Here is a 14,368-nt window from a genome sequence, read left to right as displayed (position 1 = left end):
CATAGGGCAAACTAGTGATTTTTCTCCTTGCCACTTTGTCTAGCTAGCCAAGATACTCCCTACTGTGCCATTTGCCTTTTGGGAATTGGACACAGATCCAGACAAAGCACTGGTTAGCAGCCACCCACCATTTTGATTTTCTAAACATTTCTGAGATATACATGGGGTGCCGAGTCATTAAAAAAAAAAAAATTAAAAGGATGACAGTACTGGTAAATAGCAATGGTAAAATGATTTTCATAAGGTATAAGGGGGATATTATTAGCGTTAACAATACTTGAAGAAGCTAGAGAGGTTACACTGGCTGTTCAGGGTCTTTCTTGGTTTTCTGTTCTACAAATGGGTACAGAATGAGACACAGGGATTTACAGTAGCCTGGAAGGGATAAATATTCTTTTTCTCCTACTTATTCCACAACACAAACACAACTTTCCCCTGATTGTGAGGATATATAGATGGATTTGGTTGGTTTTCAGTATTCTCTTGACTTATTTTTCCTGAAGTTGGAAAGAACGTTGCACCTAAATTGCTTGACCTAAGAAGTATGTGATTAGTCTTGTAGACTTCAACTCTCCCCCTAACCCAGTCCTTCATCTATAGTGAAAATTGCTATTGTAATTTAATGCAGTGACATTCTGAAATAACTTTCTATGTAATAACTGAGTAAGCTGCCCAATTAGATATCTCCTTCAAAAGTATTGTCTATGGATTTAGCAACATGTACAGTAGTTGATATACAGTATCTGTATCAATTACTATATTATCTGTAGTTTATACTGGTACCTGAAAAGATATAAAAATATTGAATGAGAAGGAAAAACAGATAGGGTAAAGTGGATCAGTTATATAAGGTCACATGCTTATGCTATTACCGATTATTTAAAAAATCTAACTGATGATTAAATTATGACATATCCCTAGAAGAAGCTACATCTATTTCTGTATTTCACAGATCACTGAAAATGTTGCTAATTTTATTTCTGAATGCATGACATATGAACATCATTGTACTGGATAGATTTATCCATTATTAGCTTCTGAGATAGAACTTATTTTCCTAAATTAAGTTAATGTTAATAAAATACATAGATAAGCACATATAAATAACATGCTGTGGATTATAACAAAAATTCCAATGCTTTTAATATAGATATGAATCTGACACCTGAAACAGCAATGTTCAAAAAACAAAAATTAATCTAAAACAAAGACAGACTGAAATATAGAATAGCATGTTCAACTGTCTCCTGTAGTTTCAGTAGGAATTTTTAATCACCACCCTGAATACTTTGATCAGCTCACCACTACAAGGAGATATTATCATCCAATAATTGTTTTGTGAATGATCATGGTCAAAAATACCACTGTTTCTATCTATCTAAAAATATTTATCTTTTTTTTTAAATTACAGACCCAAATAATTATTATCATAGAAGAAATGAAATGACTACAACAGACAACCTAGATTTCAAGCATCATAATTACAAAGAAATGAGGCAGGTAGGATGCAAAGGAGAAAAAATGTGTATACAGTTCCTTGAGCAGGAAAGGAAGCGGCATTACTGAGAATAAGTACCCTGAAGAAATGTGGGGAAGAAAAAGACAATGCAGACAGTTTAAATCATAGTAATGGGTTGTTTGGTTTTATATAGCCTTAGGTATAGCCATTAAGCTCCATAGGTTTTAAATTAATTGGCTGTGCTTACTGATTGATTTCAAGCGTGCTTCAGAAAACTGTCAAAAGCTTAGTTGAGTATAACAACTGGGAACATAATTTAGTCATAATAATTTGAAAATTATGTTGTCAAAAATAATTTGACAACATAATTTGTCAAAATAATCCTCCCAACTACTTTATCCCAAATTCTTCCATTTCGAAGGGGACATTGTTTTTCCTGCTTCTTTCTGAATAAGGACCTTTTTGTAAACATTTATATGGGAGACTGGCACGTACTGCATTGTGCTTCAGGTGGTTCAGGGTTACTATGACACCAGGTTCTCCTTATACAAACTTAGATTTATCAGAGCTTCCTGGAATGCCTGTATGATCATGCATTACCAACTTCCTGTGACCACACATTACTGAGCTAAAACTTAGGAAAAGCCTTCTTCATGCAGTGATTTTTCCTATAGAGATTTCATTCCTTGGAACAATTCCTAGAAAACTCTTGTGATTATGCAACATTGATAAGTTGAATGAAAGGTCCTAGAAGCTCAGCCAGAATCAAAGCCACCATGAAGAGACCTGTGTACTTCTGTGCTGTGTTACATGCGGCCTAATGTTAAAGTCATATTTTCTATTCAAAATCATTCTGGATTCTGTTTTTCTTATAGGTGCTCTGTGCCCAAAATGCTGGAGAAATCTGAATTTTAAGAATTGTAGTGCAAACTAATCGGATGTATGCAACTTGGATTATTAAATTGTGAATTAAAATGTAGTCATTCACCACCTTTCACACTTCTTTTTAACTCAAAAAGTATCAAAGTAGGTTTATAAATGTCTATTTTGAGGTAAAATAAGTTTAGGAATTAGTTAAAATACATATTAAAATATCAGGTATCCCTTTATATAGATTTTTTGTGCAAATATATGTTAGCAAATTAATGTGGGTATAGTTTGGAACAGACATACAGAGTACAGGTAAAAATGAACAATTGGTTCTTCAGACTTCCCTTCTCTTATAATCTACATCACTGAGCATTTATCAGAGTGGTTTTATCTATTAGTTAGAATACCTTGAAGTGGTTCTGATGATTCATCTCTGGCTTAGCTCTGGCCAGCAAAGAGAAAAATTTCAAATCTCTTCATTCTTTTACAGTGTATGAGATTTAAAAGCAGACAAAGAAAGAAAGAAACAAACTTCCCTTCTCCAGCCGATACAACCAATGGTGAGGAGGGGGAGAAGAACCAATCAAATGGCTAAAATCTAAGGCATGACAGAGGCTGGAAGTGGGACTCCTCTGATTTCATCATTTCTACTTTGGCAATTTTCTGAGATTGTTAATTCCTGATCTCCAACCTGGGGAGGAGATCTAACATTCCCCCTTTTTTCCCAGCCTGAAGGACAGAAACTCTAAATAGCTAGGATTTTGTCCCAGAGAATGTAATATTTCTCTCTAAATTAATGAGTGACGTATAATATGCTTGAGTAGAAATGTGCAGCAGAGCAAGGTTTTTCAAACTATATTCTGTGGCAAAGGATTTGATGGGGTTCTGTGAGAGGCTAAAAGCAAAGGGTGAAAAAAAAAAAACTCACTTGAATGTAGCCTGGGGCAAACATAGCAATTTTTCTAAGGTACAGTGGAAAGTATGGGATTTGTTAGCTGAGGAGGGCATTTGTGCTCAAGATGCTCATCTGGAGTTTCAAGAAAAAAGGAATAACAATTTCCACAGCCTGAACAAGTTTGAGAATCCCTGAAGAAGAGGGCCTTGCCTCATGGTCCTATAGTCTTGATTTGTTTCTACTAGTTAAATGAGTAGTAGAATTCACGCAGAGTTTGCAGGTAGCATGAGAGGCAACAGAAGGTAATACATACAAACACCAAGATTCACATAGATTTAAGTCCTTCCCAGTTTATGTTTAGACCCACCAATTATAATGATGTTCTTAGCTTTAGGCTCATTGATTAATATTCCTGTTGATTAATATCATCGGCAATGTAGGTGTAGAATGTACTAAAGATTTCTTCCTATCTTATTTTTCAAATATGTAAGTATAATATGTTTAGAAATGAAGTATGTGAATCATTTTAGCGTATCAAAACTTCACCATATTTATCCTGAATGAGTCATCATTCTTCTTCCTTTTTTATTGAACAATTGTGTACTGAATCACACTCTGTTCACAAGAGATTTCATGGCCTGTATTTCCAACAGACAGATTAGATGAGTAGAAACTCAATTGACATAATTAGTGTCAAGAACAATAACTCTAAAAGCATTTTAGATCCTAAGGTCGGTCAGGTAGAAAAAAATATATTGGTGGGAATCTAACATCTTAAAGCAAGGGGAAAATGATCTCATCAGGCCTTATATAAGGAGTGAAAAAGTTGTGATTAAACAGTGGCTATAACTAGCCAGTGGAAAGCTAAATTCCCTATCAGTATTCTCTGCTTCTTTAAGAGTTTTCAGAGTGTTTTTGTAATATAGCAGTTCATTTTCATTTATAGTGATGGTTTTCCACATAGTCCAAGTGTTTCCTTTAAACACTTGTGAGCAAGCAGTGGTTCAATAAATCAAAGAATTGTGTATATTTGAACTGGCCCAAATGTTTGCTTTTCAGGCAAAAAAAAAAAAAAGGAAAAAGATAATTCAAAGGTACCAAATTATGTCCTTTAAGTCTAATGTTCAGCCTTCTTAAAACTGTTTTTCCTGCTTTCTGCTGACATCTTTTTCTCCTGCCAATAATGTGGTACCATTCCCATCATTTCAATACTTTATTCTTTGTTTACCTCCTCAAGATGCAAAAACTGTTTATTTTTAATGTTTTTGTTTCATTTTCAAGACACATGTTTATAAGGGAACTGCTGCACAAGAAACATATTTTTAGCCCAGTGCTCTGCTTTTTGTACAGAAACCAAGAAAGATAGGGTGGAGAGAGGCCAGGAAGATGCAGGTGAGAAGACCGTGTGTGATAGTAGAGCTAATGGATTGCAAAGATGCTTCCCACCACTCTTAGAAGGAACATGAAGAGGCTTCTTGCTATGAAATATTTGATTTTTAATATCATTTTTATAGACATTTCTATGTCATCTGTTAGCAGGCATTTCAAAAGCAATGTCACTGAAGGTAATGAAAGTCAATTGATTTTTTTTTTAAATCAATCAGCCACATGGGTGACCCCTAGTCATCAAATCACTAATTGCTTCCACTCTCTATGGGGGAAAGACTTTCAGCCTCTGAAAATAAACACAGACAACCGACAAATACACATACGCTCCTATAGATTATTAAATGTGGATACTTTTTAAATGCTGGTAATAAAGATATATGTGAAAAACGCCTGCTTCTCTCTCAGCCCTAGCATTCCTCCACTGGCAAAACATATGTATAACCAGGTTTCCTTGCAAGCCCAACATGAAGCTCCCAAAAGTCTAGGAATAATTAGTATATCTCTGAGTCATATATACAATTACTTTGTCGTATATACACAATTACTTTGTAACTGAATGTGTGGCATAGAAAAGCAGGGCTGTGCTTGTTGGTCCTATCCATACTACCTTATGCCTTGCTGACTGGTCCATGCTGTCCAAATATTGTGGTAAGTTCAGAAGAAAGGAGCTAGATATGACAAATCATCCTGTGGCCTGTGGGCCTTCTCTCCAGATGGTTCTGGGAACATGGCATCAGGGATGAGGTTCAGACAGTAGTCATGGTCTTGATTATGATCACTGACCAGAATTCTGTTGGTTAACAAAATAACTAAAATAATTAAACAGCTTCCATTTCAAATGAAATAAAAAAATAAAATTATAACTAGGTCACTGAGGCTATTAGGGTATGCCTAGCTTTACCGCAGGATAACAAAATGTAGCCATATCCAAGGACACGAAATATACTGATTTGATAAAAGCAACCCAATATAAAATAAATCTGATTTGTCTGGGTACTTTGCCAAATAAGGAGTTACAAAGCATGGCTTTCTGTCCTTATAGAAGACACAATTTAACAGGACATGAGCTATGGATTCAATGGGTTTTTTCCACAAGGGCACAATCTTAGCTCATAAGTATTTTTTAAAATAGGTATTTGCCATCAAGAACAACTATTGAAAAGTCATTTGGACAGTTGTTTGTCTTAAGTATCATGCTGATCTAAAAAACAGAGATTTGACTACTCAGGAACACATTCTTGGGTAGGGCAGAGGGATCTAATTGGGTTTCCCAAACTCTAGCATGTTCCTTAAGTGCAGTAAATGCTTAATCATTTTATCAGAAGGGCTTTTTCAGAGAATCCATAGCTGTGCAGATTTTGAAGGGATATCATGTTGATTCATAATTGTCTGCAATCAGCTTCTGAACAATAACAAAAAAAAAATTTAACCAGTGGGCCAATTTCTACTTTTGTCACACCTGCCTTTTTGCTAAGTTTGTGTGTGCCTTTGAATCAGTGTTGACTCCTGCAACTGCCTGGACAAGTCCCTGCAGTTTTCTTGGCATGATTTCAAAGAAGTGCTTTGCCATTGTCTCCTTCCTTGGGCTGAGAGAGAGGGACTGGCCCAAGGTCACCCAGCTGGCTTCATGCCTAAGGTGGGACTAGAACTCACGGTCTCCTGGTTTCTAGGCTGGTGTCTTAACCACTACACTAAATTCTCTCTCTCTCTATTTTTCCTACGTACCACATTAGATATTCATATAACAGTCATGGGACCACTTGAAATATAGGGCTTAAGAAATTAGATTGAACCCTTTTCACAGGGACAATCTACTGAATTATATGTTCCCAACTGAGCACCAAATAAATGTTTCTCATGCACCGGAGCCAGATAGAGCTTTAACTCTGCTGGGATATGTGGATGAAGCAGAAGGATTTCATTGCTGCTGCTGATTTTTGTCCATTTGGATTTACACAGTTTTGGTGTGCCGTGCATTTGGTAGAGCTATGAAAAACTATACCCAAACATTTAAAGACTTTGACCTGCACTATCATCTGGCCATTTAGCAGCTAGGCTTGCACTCTAGTTTGCCCTGCAAAAATTAAGATCTTAGTTTCAGTCTAGTTAATCTGTGAAACAATGTAGAATGGAATGGAGCCTTGGGAATGGAGAAGAAACAACCTGTTAAGGAAGGATTGTCAGAAATGATTTCTCACTCCTGAGAGAGAGGAAAATAGGAGAAAGAAAATAACCTTGTCTTATTTTGTATAAGATGAAGAAAAGAGAGAAGCTCTCATGGACTCTCAAGATTAATGTCAATCCTTCAAAGTAGGCAAGGTTAAGAAACAGGTTCAGCCTGGATTTCAAAAATGCTCTTTATTGTTGTACAGTAGAATAAAAGATGATTAATTTATCTACCATTTTAACTAATCACATCAATTGGCATAAGACATATATGATTACATTTTTCCTATTAGCAGTGAATCTCAGCATGTAATCTCTGCTGACATACACTAATATGTGTCTGAAATACACTTGCAGTTAGAATTTTGAAATGAGATAACTGACTTTCTCTGCTTTTCATTTCCTTCCAATGATATATTTGATCTTTTCTGCCTGTACCACTGCACATTAACAATGAATATATCCCTCTTATTTTGCACCAGTATCCTCTCAGACCTTCCAGTGCAACTGCTCTTCCTTGAACAAACAAATTTGCAGTTTTTCTATCTCCACTTCATCTTATCTCCTTAGAAAAGCAGGGGTTTACAGCACTCGATGAATATTTCAGATAGCAATGAACTATAGGTGGGGAACCTTTATCCCTCTGGATGTTACTAAATTATAACTCACATTACAAAGTTCTGTGGGTATTACTAAATGCATTGTAATTTTCTTCTCAGGACAAATATAAACAATGGAGAATATGTGATTTAAGCCTATGTGGTAGGCAGGAAAGAGGAATGAACAGGTTAGAAATAAGTTCAGCTTTTTGTTTCCTAGCACAATATCTAACAAGTAGGAAAAACATGCAGGTTGGGAGCTGTTAGTGGTATCTATACTTCCCCTCTTCATTTTGATCCCCTTTTTTCTGGGTATTAAACCTGATCAATGAACCTCCATTTGAATCTTGCTTCCTTGTTTGTGTGTTGCTGTTAAGAGGCTTGATATTAATTGTGAAAACTGAAGGGCTAATCTTTTCTCAGATAAGACTGAAATGTTTATCTGCTTTTCATCTGTTAAATTTTAAGATACCCCCTTTTCTTCCTTGGCCTCTTACACAGGGTTCCCAGAATCTGCATAGCATTTTTTGGCAAAATGGAATACATTCTGTAGCACCATCTCCTGACCCTGTAGTATTTTGCTAGGAGATTGGGCCTTTCTTCCCCCTCCCCTTCAGAAAACAAATCTCTTTTGCAAGAGAGAAATAAAATTAAACTTTATTTTTAAAAAGGCAAAGGGAAAAAAACCCATATAAATCCATTTGCAGCTTTAAGTAGTTACATATAAACATCCATTGGCAAAGGACATAAAAATATACAGAATTGTTCAAATCATACATTGTAACTACAGGGGAAATATAAGGCTCTGAACAGACCATAAGGTCTCCTTATATTAGAGATAACTCTGCTATAAAGAAATTCCCATTATATAAAATACCCCAATTACTAAGCTGTACAATGAACTCGGATACAGAGATGATAATGCTTAAATAGTGACACACACTGAAAAATAAAGATTATTTTCTTGTCACAGCATCTGTCCTCTGGAATAGCATCCCCTAGAAATCCACGTGGCTTCAACCCTGATGGGGTTCTGGATGTCCTCAGAAACCTGGCTATTCTCCCAGGCTCTAAAGTAAAGAGGTTGTTGAGGCCCTGGCAGGTGTATTTCGTGAAGTGTTTGGAATTTGTACCCAGACATGTGTGCTCTTCCTGTTTTATTTTATTTTATTTACTGTCTATCTCTAGTATCCAGCTTCTCTTTTTCTTTTTTAAAAATACTTATTTTTCCATCTAGCAAAGAAGAAGGTTGGTGGGGGTACTCTCCTTGAGTATGGGACCTGAAAGCATGGCTCAGTGAGCTGCAATGTTGATTCAACTGAGAGATGGTTTAACTGTTAGTGCAAGGTGCAGGGTGGGCTTACCCATCCATTCACAAGGGGACATGTCATCACTTGTCAATAATAATAATGATAGTAATAATAGTAATAATTTGTTAAACGTGCATACCTCCCAACTCTCAATGACTCTGGGTAGCTCACATCAATCAAACAAAGAAATTAAAATAAAATCAACAAAACATAAAAAAATAAAGATAAAAAAGCAATAGCCAGTTATTCTTCACCGAGAAGGAGAAAGTAAAAAGAATAAAAGCTGTTTTTCTCTCCTTTGAGGGTGATCGATGATTGGCAATTGGGCAGCGATAACAAAACCTGATGTTACCTGATTTCAGTGACCATTCTTTATTACTCAGCCTAAATTTAGTTATAACATTAAATGTTATAATTTCTCATTGAAGTGTCCTTGTTTGTTACTCCTTCATTCCTTTAGCACATTGAATTAGAAGATCTGTTATTGGCAGTGTCAATTATCCACGAAGCAGCACATGTTTATTTTATTTATTTATTTATTCAATTTATATTAGCCACCCATCTCAGACCAGTTACTCTATGTTCCTACTCTATGTTCCTACTCTATGACCATACATTCCTACTATATGTTTAAATAAATCTTCATACCAAAGATGGAAGCAAGAAGTGGAAGAGTGATTGAGTTACGTTTTGCTGTCCTGAAGGATAATTTCCAAAATATTCATCTCAAATTTGTCAGTAGCAAATACTATTGGAAAAATAAGGAATATGGATGAAACAGATAAATAGATGGAATGAATCTGGTTGAAGACTTAAGTCAATCACTGAAAGAAAATTCATCATAAGTTGGCTCACAGCATTACATTCTTCTCAAAAATTGTGGTTGGCTTCGATTTGCCAACTTCCTTCTGCAGTCTTGAGTACAATGTGAATTAAGATTCAGTTAGGTCAGTGTTTGTCAACCTTAGCAACTTTAAGTCATGTGAATTTCAACTCCCAGAATTCCCTGGCTGGCTGGGGAATTCTGGGAGTTGGTCCACATGTCTTAAAGTTGCCAAGGTTGAGAAACACTGGCTTAGTTAATGGTTCTTTTAAGGAATTTATGCAAGAGTTTCTTCCAGAATGAGAAAAGAAGAAATAACTGTTATTATGAATTCAATGTATTATTGTTCATAATAATATTATAAATTCATAATATTTGCCCATGAGTGAATTGACCTAGAAATGAATTATAATTGTTTCAGTTGTTAATAGGTGTGACTACATATTAGAAGAGACTAGTCTATTTTTGCAAACACATGCAAAACAGAAACAGTATTTCATATACCAAATTCCAGTTTGTAATACACCTTGTAGAAATAGAAAAAGAAGAAAAATGTCAACCTTTTTTATTCTATAAAGGAAGACTAACAATTATTATGTTTACATTATTTATATACCTCTCTTATTAATTTTTTTACATCTCTTAGGCCAAATTCTCAAAGAAGTCAACAGACAGTAGTACATAGATTATGACTGTATGAAGCTTTGATTTAGAAATTCAATTCCAGGGTGAATAAATTAAGTGTCCAAATTGAATCAACTTGCCAAACCAGGTCAGCAATTTTGAGTGAATCACTAAATGTAATGAGATGCCTCAAATCAATCTGGAAAATGGAATTAGCTTGCTTTTCCAACTTGAATTCAATCCTTAAATCAAATCAGGTCAACAATCCAAGTTGAACTGACAGTTTGATTTGGATCCAAATTGATGTGCACTTCTAACACAGTACAAAAAGTAAGGATGAGGTAAAAGCTTGAATCCATTTCCTAGCCAGTTATTTATATAAATATCTTCCTTTCTTTGTTTTTTACAGCTGATGAAGGTGATATATGAGATGTGTCCAAATATCACAAGAATTTACAATATTGGAAAAAGTCATCAAGGGCTAAAGCTGTATGCTGTTGAAATATCAGACAACCCTGGAGAACACGAAGTTGGTTAGGATTACATTCTGACAAAAATAACAGTCTGAAGGCTTTGGGGTGATGTTTTTGGAATGTTTAAAATGTTAATATTCCCCATGTTTATAGCGCTAGCTAGCAGTTAAGACATGTGCCTTTAGGACAGAATTGCAAAATATGTGGGAGGAATTTTAATTATATTTTCCTAATTAGATAAAATTAAGATAAATATAAATATAAACCATCTAAAGATAAGGATCAAATTTCCCAATGTTAATCATATATATTTTTCTTTACAATGAAATTGTTAATATTCAGAAATATGTACAGTACTTAGTGTTCTTATTGCTGATGTCTATTCATCTAGAGTACCGAAACCCAACATGGTGTCCTCTAGATTTGATAGGTCTTACAGTTCCTTGAATATAAGTCTCTAAATAAATAAATCAGTAAATAAATCTCCAGCCAGAATGACTAAACTGACACATTAATACTATATACAATGCTTTCAAAGAAAGAAAATAAAAACTCTTCAGACTTCTACTGGAGGCAACTATTCTAAACATTGTCTCATTTAATGGTTCTTAAATGGTTCCTACAGCTTAAAAAGGACACTAAATCAAGTGAATAATATGGCAGATGTCTAAAAATATGCTCACGTTAGTACTTCAGATTCAACTGAATATGACCTCCTGAGTTAATTCAGACTCCTTTGGACAGATTCTGTGGTTCTAATGATGTGAAATAGGAGAATCTCCTTGAAATGAATGGAATTACGTCTTTCTGAGCAATTTTTTACTCTGGTCCCCCCTCCTCAAATAACGTTTTGATTTTACTTCTGCAAGAAGGAGAGATGGAGAGTGGAGTCGAATACAGTTAAGTTGAATTAGTTGAGTTGAGTTGAATGACTGACAAATCTATCTTCTAAACCTAGGAAATAGTTCACAGGTCATTTTCCAGATGTAGTGCTTTGAGGTTAGCTGCCTACATTTAGTATTGAGATGCTTTATGAAGCTGCTGGTCAAGATCTTTACACTGAATACACACACACACACACAAACACACATACACCTTGTATTGCAAAACAAACAGAACTAAGTCTATCAAGGTTGTTATCTGATATTATTAAATGTAGATATAACTTATTAAATCTAATCATGGATAATGCCAGGGTTCATTCTGTCTTTTTTCTTTACTGTGTTTTGGGCCTGACAAGAAAATTATTTTTGTTATGTGCTAGGAGTCATATTGCAAAAATCAGCAGGATAACTTTCTTGCAGCCATAGGTTATGCTTTAATTTAGGGAGGGTCCCCCTAGTGCCACAAAGCATATGGGCAGTGGTTAGGATTTAAAAGACGAAAGGGATGTCTTAAGCTGAGAAAAATTGCTCCAGTTTTTGGAAATAAAAATGTTTCTTCTAACTCCATCCCCCAACAACAAAAACAAAAGTCTTATCTAAAAGAGATGCGAGGATGAATGTAGCCCAGAACCCATGATTGCTCACCTCTGATGTAGCAGATGTGGAAGAAAGACATATGATCACAGCCAGGAACTCAATTTTCTGTCAAACAAGGGATGACAAGTAGCAACATTAACTTAACCAACAGACATATTACTCTGTTCTCTGAAGTCAGGTAAATAACCCTGTAAACTGTTCCTCAGAAGAACATCAGCAATGAAAAGAGAGCTCCCTTGAAATCTCTTATTTCAAAATGAAGGCTATGTTGAAAATATCCAAACAGACTTGGAGGCCAAATAAAAACATTTCAAAATGTATAGGATGAAGATGAAAACCCTATAAAATGGTTTTCTTTATCTCTCTTATTGCTTTTTATAAACTTTAAAAAAGGTCTGCAGGGCTCACAGTAGCATAGGGCTCGTATTACAGCTTCCCAGTAATTTCATGCCCTTCAATGTGTTTTTGAGAGCAGTGCTCCAACATGTGACGTCATATTGCTCCAAAGGCACTAAAATGGCTGACTGGAAGCGGCAAAAGTGTTACTGCACAAGATCTGCAAGTGTCAGTTCCTTGGAAGCAACATGATGTCACATCACATCCAAAGCATTCTGGAACATTCCACTGGCAAGAAGTATTGAGAAAGCTTTCTATCACACAGAAGCAGCATGGGACTTCTTAAAACATTTTTGAGAATGAGAAGCAAAATAAAATCCCTTGGGTACTCTGTACGTTTTTATAAATCAGCATCAAACTCTCCAATAAATTAGAAATCCAACTTTTACTTTCAGGGTAAGAATAAGTTGCAAAAATGGACAAAATTAAGACACTAGACTGATTACCAATTTCTTTGTTTTGAATAGGTGAACCTGAATTTCGGTACATGGCAGGGGCTCATGGGAATGAGGTGCTTGGGCGTGAGCTACTGCTTCTGTTAATGCAGTTTATGTGCCAAGAATATCTTGCTGGGAATCTGCGCATTAAGCGTCTCATTGAGAATACTAGAATTCACCTTCTTCCTTCAATCAATCCAGATGGATATGAAAAGGCCTATGAAGGGGTAAAGTGGTAAAACATCATGACAAATGCTATTTTCAAATGTAAAAGAAAAAAATAAAGTAAAAACTCCCTCAAGTAGAGCTCAACTTTTAGTGCCTACATGAAAATGTCTGTGTAATTTTGGGAGGGCAGCAATATACAAGTGGTTTCCCATTGCCATCTTCTTATTGACTTCCCAATCTAGTTTAGAGAACAATATTTTCTGGTAGTGATCCATCTAAGTATTAATCCATGCTGTTTTCAAGATCTGCTAGATGCCTGAGCATGGCTCAATTTGTGGGGAGGCGGATTTTCTTTTTTAACTGTAATATGCATATTGTAAGCATATGCACATTACTGCGGTTTTCATATGCTTCCACCTTAAAGTAATCTGACACTTTGCTGTCCATTTTTTTAGAAATCATGAGAAATTAGAGGCACATCTTTTTCCTGGAGCTTTCTTTAATTTGGATATAACCCAAAATGAGATGCTTTTTTATGTTTACTTCATTCCCTTAAGTAATCACTATAGGCATTTCCTGTTGCTAAATGTTGATGCCAAATTGTCGGCATCGTATTTTGAAATAACATCTGTATACCAAGATTCTACTTTCAAAATAGGAATAGTTTGGACCTTTAAGAGATTTTTGTGGCAGCTCTTATTGGATGTTATTTGATCAGTCTTTTCTTTCTTCCAGTAATTCACTTAACCTGAATCTTGATCAAGCATTTCTTTAGTGGCAAAAATGCCTATGCAGCATATTGTGCAATTAAAAGGAAAAAAGAAAGGCAAGAAGAAGCAGTGAGGAAGATCTTCTTTAGACAGACCTTTGTTGTTAAAATGGGCATAAAGAACTTTTTTTTTTCTTTTAAACTAGATATGCTAGTTGTTTCTAAAGATAGCATCTTACAGGAATATTGTTGTGCTCCTAATTTTTTTAATCTTCATGTTCTCAATCAAATCAGTTATTATATTTAATGCTGAATAGAAATGCATTTACTAACAGAATAGAACAGGTGTAAAATCTCCCCCCCCCCTCCGCCCCCCGGTCTCCTGGTATCATCTTGTTGAACATCTTTTATATTACTGAATCAGTATAATGCAGTACTTCAACCCAGTCCACTCCTGTGGGGAAAAAGGCATTTCACTTAGTTAAGGTGACGTTAGGACACGAAAAAAGTTGAATAATTAAACAGAAAAAGAGAGAGTCAAGAAGATCCCTATGTTTTGCAGTGGGTTC

The 14,368-nt window shown here is 35.4% G+C and overlaps 1 protein-coding gene across 1 annotated transcript in view; it reads left to right on the top strand.

Moving 5' to 3' along the window:
* CPXM2 (carboxypeptidase X, M14 family member 2) overlaps positions 1-14,368 on the top strand; it is an 82,611-nt gene that overhangs the window by 44,369 nt on the left and 23,874 nt on the right. The window contains exons 7-9 of the mRNA XM_088132037.1: positions 1,412-1,500; positions 10,545-10,668; positions 12,953-13,149. Of these exons, the coding sequence (XP_087988163.1) occupies positions 1,412-1,500; positions 10,545-10,668; positions 12,953-13,149 (410 nt within the window). The remainder of the gene's footprint in view (positions 1-1,411; positions 1,501-10,544; positions 10,669-12,952; positions 13,150-14,368) is intronic.

This window comes from Python bivittatus, unplaced genomic scaffold, assembly GCF_059951505.1.
Source record: "Python bivittatus isolate LINGU-HERP-01145 unplaced genomic scaffold, Pbiv_v1 ctg000980_np1212, whole genome shotgun sequence".
In the NCBI taxonomy this organism is placed as follows: domain Eukaryota; kingdom Metazoa; phylum Chordata; class Lepidosauria; order Squamata; family Pythonidae; genus Python; species Python bivittatus.
The sequence above is the reverse complement of the archived record's forward strand: the minus strand, read 5'-3'. Positions and strand labels throughout refer to the sequence as shown.